The 17,510-nt window shown below is 35.7% G+C and overlaps 1 protein-coding gene and 1 pseudogene across 3 annotated transcripts; one reads left to right on the plus strand and one right to left on the minus strand.

The window, feature by feature from the left end:
- Positions 1–3,887: 3,887 nt before the first annotated feature.
- LOC148864206 (plasmodesmata-located protein 8 pseudogene) lies at positions 3,888–5,358 on the minus strand (annotated as a pseudogene).
- Positions 5,359–5,555: 197 nt separating this feature from the next.
- On the plus strand, positions 5,556–17,215 carry LOC148864207 (protein FAR-RED IMPAIRED RESPONSE 1-like). Of its 3 annotated transcripts, none has more exons than XM_088980168.1 (3): positions 5,556–5,906; positions 6,572–8,518; positions 11,492–17,215. In XM_088980168.1, the coding sequence occupies exons 2-3, from the start codon at positions 6,611–6,613 to the stop codon at positions 11,492–11,494; spliced, it is 1,911 nt and encodes a 636-aa protein (XP_088836294.1). In that variant the 5' UTR covers positions 5,556–5,906; positions 6,572–6,610; the 3' UTR covers positions 11,495–17,215. The 3 variants fall into 3 exon arrangements, with proteins under 3 accessions (XP_088836294.1, XP_088836292.1, XP_088836293.1); XM_088980167.1 differs by lacking the exon at positions 11,492–17,215 and adding an exon at positions 6,112–6,187 and having other exon boundaries at positions 5,712–5,906; positions 6,572–8,603; XM_088980166.1 differs by lacking the exon at positions 11,492–17,215 and having other exon boundaries at positions 6,572–8,603.
- Positions 17,216–17,510: the final 295 nt, after the last annotated feature.

The raw sequence follows: 17,510 nt of genomic DNA on the forward strand, positions 1-17,510 counted from the left end.
ATGACAAATGAAGAAAAAATGAAATGCTCTTATTTTTCTCATTCCTATTATTTGTATTATATTTATTATTAGTGTAAGGGCATGCATGTAAGTAAAGATAAAATTGTTGACATTATATAATATGGTAGTCTAATTTAACCATATATATATGATACTATAGTTTAATTTAAGTTTTATGACATACACCAAAATAAAGGCAAGTATATGCATTTAATACGAACTTCTTTTTAAAAACCAAAGCATGTATCATCAATATATGCAACATGTGTAAGCCACATGCTATGTATGAGTGTAAGAAAAGGACAAAAAAGTTATGAAATGCCATTTGCCATTTATGATTGCACTGAAACCAAAGCAAGTATTAGTATTTAGTACAAATATAATACATTATAAAACAATAGACATTCTTCTAGGGTGAATTGTTTTCTACAACTAGTTGTCAAGTGTAAGTATTCACAGCAATAGCTAGTAGGGTATCACCATAGACTTGTTTATGGGCCGGGTTTGGGTTTGATTTTGCCAAAATTTTAATGAATTTGACCCGAAGCTCAAGCCCAAAGCCCAGTCTGTGAATAGGTCTAATCATCACCTAATTCATTCACAAGTTAGATCCTATGACAAGTCACATTGATAGTATAATAAAGTAGCTATAATTGTATGACGAGAAATAAATTGTAAATTATGTGTGACAAGTTGTTAAATTTTTGCAAGAGACATCTATGGCATAATTATGATTATTGTAGGTGGGGCTGATATTCATGATAGACTACAACATTTACAGATCAATTTTTTATTATTAATTATGAAACATGTACATATAAAATGTCTAATAACAAATATACAATAAAAATACGTGGAACTCACACCAACAAAGCCAAAATTAACAATGTGGGTACCACATTAGTGGCACATGAAATTATGTCAATCTTTTCATTTGGTAAGTAAACTAACAAAATAATCAAAATAAAGAGTTTACAAGACCAACAATTAATCAAGGCCTGTTTCACATGTCTTATTATACGGTTTGTTGGCTGTTTACAAGTTGGGCAGACTGATTTTTTGTCTATTCCCGTTTGATTCACGAAAGATCTAGCCGCCAAAAGCCAGAGCACCGAAAAGATGCGAAAAGTTCATTTTTGACTAATTTCTGAAAGCTCCAAATGAAGTTTTTTGCGTCTTTTGTGTTTTATTCTCGCACGAAAAGACACGGAAAGACATGCATCTTCCAAATTGCAATGTATCTTTTGACTGTCAGAGCTACCAGAATATCTGCCCAAAAAACTTGCTAAACAAGCCCCAAGTTGAACCCATTCCAACTAAACATAGAAAAATAGCCTCTTACCTTTTGAAATACAACATCAACATTCCAATTCAAATTCCTATTTATATATACAAACTTAACAAACTTAAAATTTCCAAACAACTTTGATATTACCCAAAAGATCCTAGTGCTATTAACACAAAGAAGAGCCTCCAAACTTTCTATGGTACTTCTCTAGCATATGAAACGAAGAACTTGCAACAACAACAAATTTATTTCATCATCAAAACTTAATACAAACCCAAAGAACCAACATAATTACCAATAGTACCACCATCACCATAAATAGTATAATTGCTACATTTTTGTATTTTTTATTTGGGGAGTGCTATAAGACTTTCTTCTTGTACATGTAATATGTAGTGGCAATATTTAAAATGAGATGGCAAAAAAAATTCTATAGTTTGAGGCTTGGGCTAGTCATGGGATTGAAAAAGCTCAACATTGTCCAGACTAATTACTTTTGATAAAAAACATGATTAAATGAAAATTTAAAGTTGTTTTAGTATTTTTAACAGAAAAGCTGAAATTGGCATTTGAAGCTTTTTAACAGAAAATCTTCTGCATTTCTATAGACTTCGCTCTTCTTGTTTGCATCTTATATTGGAATTTGATGAGCTATTACTAATCCGGGTGCTTGATAGATTCTCGGATCATTAGCATGCTGTCAGTGAGAATTCCAATAAGAAGGAATGGGAGAGCGGTGAGGGAGAAAGCTTGAGGTTTAGTGTTGAGACATGGACTTGTTCTCAGGGTGGGCTTTTGGCTTGACTTTACATTATGTTAGGCTTTGGATCAAATTTATTCAAAATTTGACAAAAGCCATGACCCATGAACAGGTCTTGAGAGTTATTGTTTGAGCAGGAATTTATTGTGTCATGGGCCAGGTGACGCCTTAGGATTATATTAGGGTAATTGTTGGGAGCAAATCAGGACTCAATATCTATATCTCCCTATTTCAGGAGTTCACATCTGCCCCCACAGAATGCACCCTGAAAACGCCCCACATGCACATCTCAGTGTGCATTGAGAGCATCTCCCATACTTGTCATTGGGAGATGTTCCAAATACATGATTGGGATGTACTGTGGGAAGTTTTTAGGGTGCATTCTCTGAGGGGGCAGATGTGACCTCCTATTTCAGATGTAGGGTCAGATATTGTTCTGTTAGTGTAGTAAAAAAGCCTTTGGCAATCAGCAGATCCAAATTCATTCCCTATGGCCTATGCTAGTAGCATCACGGTCAAAATTAGGAGTGCAAGCTGGACAGCCTAGGTTGGGTTTAAGATCAACCTAGGCCTAACTTTAAGAATTGGGTCTATTAAACAAGTTTGGCCCAAGATTGAGGTTAAAGCCAAATTATTTAATTCAGGCTTAGGTGGCGTTTGATAAATCTGAAATCTGAAAAGTTAAAAGAGATTAAAAGTGAAAAGAGAGAGAGTTGCTTTTGGCTTTTTAAAGGCTTTGAATAAAGAAGGTTCTTTGTGTTGGATCAAACCTTCAACATTTGAAATTCTTTGATTTTACTACTTTACCCCTAAAATAGGCTATTTGGTAATTTTTAGTTCATTGTGCATTATTTCATAAAAAATAATTTATTAAATTCAAAATAATATTAAAAAATATGAGTAAATTATAAAAATTGGAAATAATTTATTAAAATAAAAATAAAAATAAAAAATAATATCAATTTATAAATTAAAAATAAATTATTATGAGTTAAAATAATAATGAAAATAGTAATAAACAACATAAAGCAATAAAAAATTTAATAATTATCAAAACAATGCCTTAAGACTATTAAAATATTTAGTGATTAATAAAAAATAAAATAATTAATAATTAATGCAAATATAATTTACAAAAGATAAAGAACTTATTAAAATAAGATTAAAATTGGAAAGAACCACCGCTACTGCAAAGAGTTGCAGTGACAATGGTTGGAAGATAGGAGAGAGAGAGAGAGAGAGAGAGAGAGAGGAGAGAGATTGAATGTGGTAGGGGTAATTTCAACTTTAGGCCACATATGAAATGTGCTTGAATGCGTTAAGTGACGGGCCTAAGTCTTACAATTTTAGATCTAAAAAAGCTTTTCGTATCTTTTTCAGATACAACACCAAATAAGCATTGTGTCTGAAAAATAGATATTTCATTTCAGACAAATCTGAAAAGTGTTGTCAAATGCCACCTTAGTCTATATTGAATTTTGATGCACTTGGATTGGTTCCGATCTAGGTGACAAGCTTGAATTGATCAATCCATGCATACTAAAATGATTTATTAAAGAAATTAGGGTAAATTACAAAGATCCCCCTCTGTACTATGGGGTGTGTGACAAAGACCCCTTGTACTTTGTTTTGCAATAAAGACCCATGCATTAAATTACCAAAATACCCACTAAACTTTTTCTATTTTCTTTTTTTGCTCTTTTTCTTTTTAAACCTATTTAACATATTGTTTTCCCTTTCTTCTCTTCTTTTCCCCTCTCTCACCGTCTTCTCTCATACTATCTCTTATAATTATAGATGAAACCCATTTCTCATATTTTCTTTCTTGTCTCTATAGCCCTAAATACCACATGCTTTTTGCATAAAGGAAAGGACGACGATGAACAAAGCGAGTGCTGCCAGTACTCCAACGATTATTGCCACCGTCTTTCCGATTTAGTCATCGGTGGAGGTATCTACAGGCATGCAGCCATAAAAAGCAAAAGTAGTAAGGGAATTTTTCTACAATTAAGCAAGTCTACTTGATGCCTTTCTCTCTCATCCATTGGTTTGTTGGGGTGCGATGAGAAAGCCAAAAAACCATCTTCATCAGAGAAAAGGAAACGCAGACACATATACGTATCTTTAAGAAACACTAATTAATTATTTCGATATTTGAATGAAAGTGGAGGAGCTAATTAATGCCTTAAACTTTATAAAAGGAAGTCAATGACCCTTCAAACATAGTTCTCTAAGCTTTTTCTCTGGAAATGACTGCTCTTGCTGAACATATATCCTTGGTAGTTAGACATAGTAGCTTAAGATTGTTGAACTATTTTAGTTCACTGCGTAGTGGATATGACCTTATTGATCATCAACTGAAGCTTAGTCGCTTCTACGTCTAGTGGTACTAATTTCTCTCTCTCTGTGAGATTTTTCTGAGGTTTCTGCTTAACACACTCACAAGCAAGGAAATACAAGGAAAAATGCAAAAGAAGTAATACGAAATTATGAATTGCACCTGAAGGGAAATCATAGTAGCCAGAGGCCCGGTGTCGAGCATAGCACTGGGCCAAGTAGACATCGGTTGCTGACGCCGACCCGCATGCATTCTTCATCTTCCCGACGGCTTCCGAAAGACATGAAGAACAATCGGCAGAACTCAGATCCCCCAAACACTGAGCAAAACCCTCCACAGACCCCAGGCTGCTAACTCGAAAACCATTTGCTCCTTGCAAGTCAGCAAGAACATCGTCCCTGCGCTTAAAGAACTCAACATCACTACTAGCATCGCGACTGCATTTTTTGTATACCTGTGCCATGTCGAGTTTCCCCAGGAAGTTGTCATTGTCGTATCTTAGAAAGCACCCATCTAATTGTAAACTAGCTGCTATTGAGTAAGGGCACACCAAACTAATCTGGCTAACGGCGTTTTGGACACACCACGAACAGTCACTTGTCTTCAAATCACCGCTGCATCGGCCGGCATTGAGGTGCCATTTGCCACTGTAAACTGTTATAAGCAGAATGAGAGGCTGAGATTGCAATGGAGGACAGTAGGGAGTTGAGGTTGGCTTCAAAGAGTGAGCTGGGTTGGTATTTGTCTGGAGAGCAGCACCCCGTAGATGAAAGTATGAGGATTACCGCCTCACGATCCCATTCCCATATGGGGATTACCGCCGCTGTTCGTGAGGTCGGGGAAGATGAACAGTATTTTTTTTTCAGTATGGAGATTAAAAAATATTGCAATGACCATTTTGGACGGAAGGCTAACGGAAAAGAATCTTTCTTTCACGGTAATAGCACAGAGGGTATTTGTCACAGACCCCATAATACTGGGGGGTTTTTAAAATTTATCCAAGAAATTGTGCATATAAAAAGAAATATCCATATATAGAGAGAGAGAGAACACATATGTACATAATTGGGCCTGCTGATTTGATTTGGATTACCAGAGACTAGGAGAGGGGCGAACCTAAAAAGTAAAAGACCCCAACTTTTGAGTCCATGTTAGCCCGATGACGGAAAGCCCAAGCGCAGCAGTCGTAAAATTGTGGCCTGGGTCGGTCCGAAATCGGGTTGGGCCCGTCCAAGTTACACCCCCAAGTCCAGGACGGACAACGGGACAAGGGAATTAAAAAACACAAAACGACAAAATATTATCACGGGCATCGGGAGCCCATGACTCCATGATTTGATTTGCTTCTGTGCTTTTGTGGTTTTTACTCCGCCATCTTCGTCGCGAGCACTTCGACTTCGAGCCATGACTAGCATTTGCTGAACACAATTTCTGCGTTCTGCCTTAGCCCTCTATCCCTTCTCTATAGTCGTCGGTTGTCTTTGTCGCTGCTGATCGATTGCAATTATTGCTGCCGGCAGGTACCCCTTCATCTCTCTCTCCTCCCTTTAAATCACATAGCTGTGGCCGTCTACTCAAGTGTTCCTGGTGATTTATAGGCTTGTATCTGTATTGTCTTTGTCACCCTTATCAGTTCTTTGAGATCTAATTATCCCATTTTCTAATTCCATTTTTCGTTATTTATTTGTTGTTGGCGAGTTTTCATTTTCATAATTGATATTTCAGGTAGAGAAATCTGCATATTCTTGGCTATTTAAAATTCGTCTATCAATCATTCGTACCTAAATGTTGGCGTTTTAAAGTTTGTTTTCTTACTCAACACCCATCACTTTTTTGTTCTTTTGTAATTAGTATAATTTTTAGTAAATTTTTCTTCCTAATTGATAAATTCATTCTTAAATTATGTCTTACTTGCAGTCGTAACCTGTTTGTTTTCAGTCACTCTTTTTATTCTTTCCTTTTCTATTGTTTTGCTTACTGACAACTCGAGATTATGCGTGTTTTTTCCCCTTTCATGTCAAATTAGTATTTAAGCCCCCCCAATCCATGTTGCCTTGTACTTTTTTCAATTTGGTTACTTTCTCAATCTTGTCTTACTTTTTTATTTTCTGGGGAAAATCTTGTTAACACTGCATTACTAATAATTTCTAACTCCATCCTTTTTTTTTTTTTCATTCTTCCATAGATAAAGCAACTCCCAACTAATGAGACTGAGCTTCTCTTAATGGAAATAGATCTTGATGTGTCTGTAGATGGAAGTAAAACTAATGATGTTGGGCAGAATGTGGATGGAATTATAATGAATGACGGAGATATTCATGGTGAAGATGAAGGTGGTGTGGATTTTCCTCTTCCATGCAAAGGAATGGAATTTGGTTCACTTGAGGAAGCATATTCCTTTTACAGAGAATATGCTAGGATTGTAGGATTTGACACTTTAAAGAAAAGCACTTCATGCGGAAGGAATAGGGAATTCACCCATGCAACTTTTGCATGCTCTAGAGAAGGGAAAAAGAAACAGACAATAGGAGTCAGAAACCCAAGACCTTGCTATAAGGTAGGCTGCAAGGCATCAATGCATGTCAGTAGAAGGAAACATGGAAAATGGGCAATAAATAACTTCAACAATGAGCATAACCATGAGCTCCAGCCAATCCAAGCACGTTATCTTCGTGGCCAGAGGAGTACAAATCCAACTAGCAAAGATAATGCAGATATTTTACATGCCTTTGGGGTTCAAATTAGTAACATTTATGCTGCAATGGTGAAACCATGTGGTGGATATCAAGATGTTGATTTTTCAGAAGACATGGGCGATCATTTCGACAGAGAATGCCGACTAGCAGTAAACAAAGAGGAGGCACAGGTTCTGCTTAATTACTTCACAAATATGCAAGAACACAATTCAAACTTCTTCTATGCAATTGATTTGAATGATGAACAATGCCTACGGAATGTACTTTGGGTTGATGCTAAAGCGAGGCATGATTATGTTAATTTTGGTGATGTAGTATGTTTTGATACAACATATCTTACGAATAGGTATAAAATGCCATTTGCCCCATTTATCGGAGTGAATAATCACTGTCAGCCTACATTGCTTGGATGTGCTTTAATTGCAGATGGGACTACATCAAGATATGTATGGCTGATGAAGACATGGCTTAGAGCAATGGGTGGAGTGGCTCCAAAAGTAATCGTTACTGACCAAGATGATGCTATAAAAGCAGCAATTACACAGGTTTTTCCAAGTGCACGCCACCGGTTTTGTTTATGGCATATTCTTAGTAAGGTACCTCAGAATCTCAGTCATGTAATCAAAAGACATGTAAACTTTATGGGGGAATTTAAGAAATGCATTTATAGGTCATGGACAGAGGAAGAATTTGAAGACCAATGGCTCAAAATGATTCAAATATTTGAGCTTGGTGAAGATGAGTGGTTAAAATCTTTATATGAAGATCGTAAACTATGGGTGCCAACTTATATGACAGATACATTTTTCGCTGGGATGTCCACTGTGCAACAATCTCAAAGCATCTATGATAAGTATGTCCACAAGGAAACAACAGTGAAAGAGTTTCTAAAGCAATACAAAATTGTCCTGCAGGACATGTGTGAAAAAGAATATAGAGCAGATTATGATTCATGGCATGGAATACCTGTTCTACAAACTTGTTCACCTTATGAGAAACAAATGTCAACAACCTACACAACTGAAGTATTTAAGAAATTTCAAGTTGAGGTTTTGGAAATTGTTTCTTGCCAGGTAAGAAAAGAGAAAGAAGATGGGACCACAACAACATTTAAAGTCAAAGATTTTGAAGAACAAGACGACTTCATAGTGGCATGGGATGAGACAAAATCGGTTATCTCATGTTTATGCCGTTGTTTTGAATATAATGGCTTTCTCTGCAGACATGCTATGGCTGTTCTCCATACTTCGGCTGTACCTAAAATTCCATCACACTATATATTGAACCGATGGACCAAGGATGTGAAAAATGGGCAAGCCATGAATCAAATATCAGGGGAGCTGCAATGTAGGATACAAAGATGCAATGATATATGCCAACGGGTTCTCAAGTTGATTGAATATGGGTCAATATCTCAAGATAGCTACAATGTTGTAGTACGTGGAATTGTAGAAACTTTGATGCATTGTGAAAGCTTTTGCAATCCCATATAGAATGTTGCAAACTTAATTTATTAGCAAATCATGGTCTCCATGGCAACAAGAATCGTTTATATTCTGTTCCCTTTTCTTTTGAAAGAACCTTCTTTTATTTTTCATGAATAGCCTTTATAGGTTGATCCATTCATGCCCTTTTAGCTATAAGTAAGTTAAAACAATATGAGCTTGTTTTCTTCTCCATCAAAGTACTTAACATGTAGAACTGTACAGGTAGAAGTTCAGTAAACTGGCATGTTACTAGAGATATTAAGTACCAAATTTGAGATGCTAGAATGTTTTGTTTGATTTTTTTTCCCTTTTTTTACTGAAATTGAGCTTTCATGTTTCTTTGGCATCTAATGTATTTGGAGGCTTGGTTTAAGGTTTTATAACTCCCATTAGCTGTAGCTTTGGTTTTCAATTAATATAACCATTTTTTTATAATTGACATAAATGGATTTCATTCATTAAATGAAGAGAGAAAGAACCCCACTGTCACCAGACAGACAGTGTTGGCAATGCAAGACCAGCTTTCATCTGTAATACAAGTTGATAATATAGTTGGCCTACAATTTACAGATCATTCCCTGGCCCTCGTAAGCCCCATTCAAGTTCTTGCCTCGACATCCCTGCTTTTGCTAAAAAAATAGCCAGCCCATTTGCCATCCTAGGCATCAACTGATCCACCTGAATGAGCAATTCAGGTACCTCCCTAGATATTTAACTTCTCTTACTAAGAATCAGAACATCCATGGAGGTGGTTCTTCTTCTGTTGTTATCCATGAAATGACCACTTCATAGTTACCTTCTATAATCAAGTTCCTCCAGTTACGATGGTCAATCAATTTCAGCCCTTTAATCGTAGCCAAAGTTTCATCTCTCAAGTAGTTTCCAATTCCCACAGGCTCTGAGAAACTTAGCAAAATTCTACCTTATTCATTTCTTACACCTCCCACACCTGAGGCTCCTGAGTTGTCAAAACTGCAGTCATCGAGGTTAAATTTTAGCCTTCCTTTGGGGGCTGGTTCCCAGCTGGTATCTCTTGATGCAAGCCTATTGACAGCTCTAGCCATTACTATCCTATCATGAGATCCTCCATCTTGATGCCTTTTAATTCCTCCCATATCAATACCCATTGCCCAATATTCTATTTAACTTTGATTAACTTGATTAGATCCTCCACACTATGTTCTTTTGTAATTTTCCATTCTTCTTCACAAGCATGGTTCTGCATGAAACTTGTACATTTTAGCTGGTGTATAAATGCTTTGATCTAGTGTTTTAAAAGGCGTCTCCAGGCAAGGCACCCCCAAAACACCCTAAGGTGCAGCTGTGCAGGCCAGAGGCACTGACACCTCTGGGGCATACGTCTCAGGTGCAAGAGGCGTACGCCTCATATAAAAAGACAAAAAGAAAAAAGAAAAAAAGGAAAGGGAAGGGAAAGAAAAAGAAAAAGAAAGAAAGAGAAGAAAAAAAAAGAGAAAAAGAAAGAAAAGAAAAGGGAAGGGAAGAATAGATAAGGGGAAAGAAATTGGGCCGGGGGCTTTGCCCCCAGTGCCCCCAGCCCCCCTTTTCAGTGCAGCCCAATTTATTTATTTATTTATTTTTTGTGTTCTCACTCGCTCACCTCCGCTTCGACAAGACCCCCCCTTTCAACTAGTGCTATTCATCTTCATTCTTTTTAATATAAAAGATTTTTATTAAAAATAAAGAAAAATGGGATCCTCCTTCCTCTTCTTCCTCTTCCCCTTCCTCCTCCTCCTTCCTCCTCATCCCTCTCCTCTTAAGGAGGCTTACACCTCTTACATTCTGAGCTATGCCTCACGCCTTTAGGTAGTGGAACGCCTCGCGTCACGCCTCCGCATTTTAAAAGATTGCTCTGATCTGCACCATGTACTTTATTCTCAGCAGTACTGCCTTCCCACTCTCAAATTATATTGGCAAAATACTCCCACTGACATCAGCTTTCTTGTTATGTTTTTTCTTTAACTTACCAGCATGGATTAATGGATCCATGCTGGCACACTTTACAATATCAGACCAAAAACACAAAACACTCTCCAACTCTCATGATCCCTTTTCTTTTCCCTTCTTTTCCACAGTTATCCTCTCCCAAAACCAGACTAGTCTGGACAAGGGAATCCAAGACAGGATTGTGATCTCTTCTCTTCTTTGTTCCTTTCCCTCTCTCCTTTTCCCTTATCGTCTTTCTCATGAGTCTTCTTCCTTCTCTCAAACACTAACCAGTCTGCATGAGAGGCTCAAACAATTACAGCTATTGATTGAGGGTTTCCTTCTGATGTGTTGCTATGACAAAGAATCTGCCATTCTTTGAGCTGCATGAAGGCATGAACATTTTATTCCTTGAATAAATTCCAAGTTGATGGGTTAGGGTTCCTTATGCAGATGTAGAAAAAACAAAGAATTGAGAGGCAAAGGGAAGGAAGAAGACACTTATTAGGTGAAAACTGAAAACAGAGTTTTAGTAACAGAACAAAACAGAACACCTAGATGCTTTTTATCCCCTTTTTTTCTTTTTTTTTTCCCAGAAATTCTTGGTGGGGACAAATGTGGGTTCTGAGACACAAGCTGAAACCGAAACAGAAATTCAGAGTTGGGAATGAGAGTTCAAAGATTCTTTCTACAGAAGAGTGATAATTTTAGCTTCCCTTTTTCTTTATTTTTGTTAATTTATGCATATATACATATACATATTTGCATTTAATTATTTAATTATAAAAATATATGCATAAGAATTAAGAACAAGTCAAGATTAGAGTGGGCTTCTCTTTAAAGATGTTGGCTAGATTCTAATTGATGTTTTGTATTCTAATTTGTGGTGGAATACTTCTAAAGAGTGGGCTGATTGTTCACAGGAGTTTTTCTTATTTCATTTTTTTTTTCTTTTTGGCTATTTTTTTCAACTTTCAGTGAAATAAGGAGCCTTGGAGAGTGGAAATTTCTGTGAGTTTATTTAGGATAGCTTAACTGTTGTTTTATTTATTTTACACTATAATTAAGTTTTCTGGTTTATAAGCATCACCTTAATATCAGTTGGCTGATGGTATTTGAAATTTGTTTTGAAGTCAATGAAGTAGGATATTTTTTAGCTGCATGATAGCTGCATGAGGGTTTCCTTCTGACGCATTGCTGTGACAAAGATTTCCTTTGAGGGCCGCTGAGATATGAAACTTTTATTTCTTAAATAAGCTCCAGGTTGAGAATTATGGTTCCATGTGCAGATTTTGCCTTGTTATTTTTCACTATTATCTTTGAATTCGTTTATGCAGCTGGTAAATGATGCCAAAAGCATCCATTTGATGCCAGACTTTGAGACTTATTGAGGTATGAACATTTCTCCACTCGCATTTAAATTTTTGTGTAGTTTTTGAAGAGTTATAGGGGAACCGGGAACCTTGTATTTTCTGTGTTTAGAAAATGGGGAGACCATTGTTCTTTGGGTGTTGAAACATGAAGCTATAATGGCTATACATTCAAAACCCGTTGGATATGGAGAATCTACAAGGGCTATGATTGGAAAAAACCCCTCAAATACAAGCACATTTGGGTGGAGGGTGAGTCAAAAGTAGTGGTGGGCTGGTTCAGAATTCAGACAAAAATTTTGGGAACTTGGAAATATAGATATTACATAAGAGAAGTTCAAGATTGGCGACTGAACTGAATTCCACCTTCCATTAGACATATCAGAGTGCCAATTCCATGGCAAATGCCTTGGCTCAGCAAGGAGTCCATAGGCTCAAATGTTCTCAGGGGAAATTGAACTGGGGAATTAGTTGTGAACAGTCATCAATAACAAGGGGTAGGGAGGTAACTAGCCTACAAAAAAAGAGGTGCTTGGCACATTTCTGTTGTATAGAACTATTTTAATGCTACAATAAAATTTTATTGTTCACTGATCAAAAAAGAAAAAATAAATAATTGACCTATAAGAAGAATATGGATACAAAAACATTATAATTTTGTCAGTTAAAGCTTACAAATGATATTATATTGTCCTTTTTTTCTATTACTGTGCTATGTTAAAACTATGACCTTTCTTGTAACACACGAGAAAATATAAAATTGGGAATGAACATGTAGCTAGTGGGGGTCATGCAGAAGATGAATTTCCAGTAGTCAATTCTTCTAGTCTCACCTAGGAGATCTACTAGACTGACAATTCCCCATCCTGACAGATTACTCTAACATCTGGAAACCTTTTTGATACTGTTGCACTGCTGTAAAAGTATGTGAGGCAAATGATTTGAGCATAATATTTTGTGGGACCCAGGACCTAAGGAAGTCTAGAAGTTCATCTAGTGAACTAAGAGGTGGTTCTCAAGAACAGAGGAAGGTGCTCAGGATAAGGGTTGGATGGAAGAAGACAAAACGTTATTGCTTGGAAAATGGTGATAGATATTTCCAACTTAACAACAGAATGCAATAGTTAATGGTCAAAAGCGAATTTTGCCTTTACCAAAATTATAGTATTTAGAATAGAGCATCTCCTGTTTTACCTTGTAGTTGGAAATTAATCAGTTCTTCCATTCTAACTTTTCTAATCACATCATATTACATTTATGACATTGACTCCTGTAATAAAGCTAGATTCTGGGAAGACATGGATGGGTGAAGTTCTGCTAGAAATTTTGTGACTTCACTCAGTTTTCCTTTGCAATTTTTCATTTCAAATCTGGAACCAGTAATGCTTCCTTTAATATCCAACTTTCTTCTCATAAGAAAGACTTGCCTCTCTCTCTCTCTCTGAGTGATCCATTGGGGTACAGACTGTTCTGAACATCTTTGTTCATGAAAAGTGGACCACTGTGATCAGATCACATTCATATCCTCATAGAGCATGGTGTTTGTATTATGTCCTTTCATAGTGTGAACTCAAGCTAAAGATTGATAGTAGATTGGTATTTAATTTCTAGAAAAGGCCTTGTCTAAGTTGGGGTTTGGGAGCAAGTGGATAAAATGGGCCATGGAGTGTGTAACATCAGTTTCCTATACCTATCAAAAAAACATCAGTTTCCTGTCAAATCTTAATAAATGGGAGCCCAGGCAACAGATTTAAACCTGAGAGAGAGGGCTTCGGCAAAGAGATCCTTTTTCCCCTTACTTGTTCCTCTTGTGTTCTGAAGTTCTCTTTGTCAGGCTTTCTAGAATGGGGACTCAAAAGAAAATCTCTGGCATAAAGATTACTAGAAATTGTCCTTCTGTATCTCATTTATTTTAAGCAGACAACAGCTACTTCTTTTCTAAAGCTGACTTGAAAGAGGGACAACACCTATTGGATACTATCAGAATGTATGAGCCTGAGGTCAACAGGTAAAATTTTCAAAATCTGAGGTTTTCTTTAGCAGAAATATGCACCCAAAACCACAAAAAATGTTGGCTCGGTTTCTCAATGTTAAAAAAGTGGATCAGCTATCCATTTATTTGGGGCTGCCAACTGAGATTTGAAGAACAAAAAAAGGCCCTCTTTTAACCACTTAATCAAGAGAGTGGAGAAAAGATTGTCCACTTGGCAGAGTTTGTTTATCTCTCAAGCTGGGAAAGAAGTCTTATTGAAAGCTGTGGTTACGGCTATTCCAGCCTACACCATGTCTTGTTTCTTAATTCCCAAGAGTGTCTGTAATGAATTGCAGAAACTCCAAAGAAAATTTTGGTGGGGAAAAACCTCCACAAAGAAAATTCATTGGGTTAAGTGGTCCACCATGAGTAAAAATAAGCTGAATGGAGGCCTTGGCTTTAGAGACCCACATTTATTTAATATTGCTTTATTAGCTAAGCAAGCTTGGGGAATTGCACTGAGGAGGATAATCTTTGGGTTAAAATCATAAAAGCTAAGCATCTCAAAGGTAAAGATTTCTTGTCGTCAAGACTCCCTAGAAAAGGCTCTTGGGGTTGGCAGAGCCTTCTGGCTGTGAGGGATATCATTCAAGGAGGAGCTTGCTGGGCTATTAACTCGGGTGCTAAATTCAAAGTGTGGGATGATCCCTGGCTTGGCCACATTTCTGGGTTTAAAATTATGGGACCTAGACTCAACAACCCAAATTTGATTTAAGGATCTCATGTTGTAGGGGTAGAGAGGATGGAATGAAAGGTTAATTAAAGAAAATTTTGATGAAGTGGCTAATAATATCCTAAGCATTAACCTGGCAATTGGCCAATGGGATGACAAACTTTGCTGGAAACTGAACCGAAATGGACTCTTTACTGTCAAATCAGCTTATTTTGTTGCCAATAGACTTCAAGATAAGGCCACTTCAGTAAACCTTAACCGGCCTGAAAATGTTCTTCTAGGGAAAAACCAATGGAGGGATTTATGGAAGTCCAAATGTGACCCAAAAATTAAAAATTTTGTGTGAAGTGCTGTCAAAACGGGTTATCAGTGTTGAATACACATCACCAAATACCAACAACTTCCAGCCTTGATGCTTAGCAAAAGAGAGTGTTGAATACACATCACCTAGCTTGGCTTAATTACTGTAATCATATAATCCAAGAAGCCATCTGCAGCCACAACAAATTTATCAGAAGCCAAATGTTCCTTGCACATCCCTAGTAATACCTGCATCGCATTCAATGATTAAATGGTTTGGAGCCTCACGTACCATATTCATGGACCTAGTACTATATGATTCAGAAGGAGACATCACTCCGGAAAATAGTTTCCTGTTTCAAAACCCACTCGCAATAGCGGTTTACCTTATTAAATAGGGTTTCATTAGGAGCCATCCAAATATACAACGATCCAACACACAACAGAAGTAATCTCAGAGCTATCAATTGATTAGTCCTTAAGGCTCAGTATGGAAAGAGTACAAATGTAAATATGTAGAGTGCAAAACTATATATTTTGTATTAACTTGTATGCATTTGTACCGTACATATTTGTATTTGTATTCCTTTCAAACTGAGCCTAAAGCTCACTTTGGGTGGAGTATAAATATAAATATGTAGAGTGCAAAACCTTGTATTTTATATCACTTTGTGTGTATTTTTACTGTATATATTTGTATTTATACTCCTTATGTTGTGTTTATAAACGTTGCAAATGGAGTGTAAATTTCAGTTTAGGGTAAATTTGCATTTTGTTTCAGTTTAGACTGTGTTTGGAAACAATGCATTTATGTATTTACAAATGACAGAAAGCACATTTTCCAATGCATATTTACATTGATAATGAGATGTAAAAGTACATCAATAAAAAAGAAGTAAATTTGTATTTAAGTGGGCTTTTGGTAAAAAAAGACATATTTTATTTGAATTTGTATTTGCATCCATTAAAGCTAAAAGTCTGTTTGGTAAGAAGGTAAATTTGTAAGTGCAAAACTAACCCAACTTTGCAATTTGTATTGACTGTTTTACACTCTACATAATTTACATTGTTTCCAAACGCAACATTAGGCTCAGTTTGAAGGAATACAAATACAAATATGTACAGTGCAAATACAGATTTAGAAATATAATAATGAAACACAAGACTTTGCATTGTAGATATTTGTATTTTCACTTTTTCCAAACTGAACCTAAATGGAAGAGAAAATATCAGCTACAAATTTGTAATGAACAATGGGAAAAGAAATACCCCAAGGACTAGTAAACAAAGTGGTTCTTCCAAGGGTACATGAACAAAACGAATCAACAACAATTTCATTAGAAGAAATACACATAGGGCAAACTCTATTAGAGACAATTCATCTTTCACAAGCACAAAAACCCTAGTAATGTTAACAACAATCCACCCATCCTCCTGATTCAATCCCATCAAGGGTCCATATTGATCGGGTAATATATTAAATTGTTCACTTAATTTTATTATTTAAATTGTAAAAATACTATAGTTTAAATTTTAATTATATAAGATTCATATGGGGCTGAGCCAATCTCATTGTCAAGGACTACATCCATGATTACAGCACTTGTTCATACAAACTATTTGTTAGTTATATCTAGTTATTCAATATATAAGATGATTTTCTCAAATTGTTATTTTTGTTTATGTGTGATTTTGTTTTTAAAACTAAAATCCGCCACATCAACAAAACTATATATATATATATTTATGCTGATATGATAGTTGTGTTTGTTTTCAATAACAAAATAATACACATTGCCGAACACCCCTAAATTTTTAACATGGTCAGTTGAATGTGAATCCAAACAAAGTATCAACACTATATTAGGAATGGTGGAGAAAAGCTTTTGTTCATTTTTGAAGAGAACATGGTCATATTCATAGTTTATGGCAAGGCCGTGCCTCCTTGTTTCTGAAAATTTATGTATCTTTGGATGAGATGGCTGGACCACTCTTTCCTTTTTTTTTTAAAGAAGAGAAAGTAAATTCCAAATGATGTTTTTGACATGCCTGTGTTTTATTTGGAGGTTACAAAAAAAAAAAAAAAAAGTGTTGTGATTTTTGTATATCCTTGAAATAAATCCCAAAATATTTTTGAGGATGTGAAGATTTTGAACCCAAACACTCATGGTTAAAAGACCATGGGTCACATAAGTGATTTGATCTTTTATTTTTTTATTTTTTTGAATATTTGCATGTGAATAATAAGCAATGCAAAAGATAATATTTACAAAATTTAAATTACAATAATAAATCTACATATTAAATTACTCAAATCAATAAAAATAATATAAGTTTTGAACTATATATTATTATTGTTGAATATTATTTTTAAAGAACATGTTCCTTTTTCAATTAATTAATAAATACCAAAATACTAGTGTAGAATGCATTAATATATTGTTATTTATTTGAGTTAAATTATTAATTAATAATTACCAAAATATAATTAATCTAAAAAAGTTGATCAAGACATAACTCTAAGTAATTGTTATATTTTAATTACTAAAAGGATATTCTATATTTTATTGTTTTTATGTATTTATATTACCAAAAAATGTCAACATAATGTTAAATTCTTAG

Source organism: Nelumbo lutea, chromosome 3 (genome assembly GCF_056320005.1).
Source record: "Nelumbo lutea isolate HS-2025 chromosome 3, American lotus-T2T, whole genome shotgun sequence".
Taxonomy (NCBI): Eukaryota; Viridiplantae; Streptophyta; class Magnoliopsida; order Proteales; family Nelumbonaceae; genus Nelumbo; species Nelumbo lutea.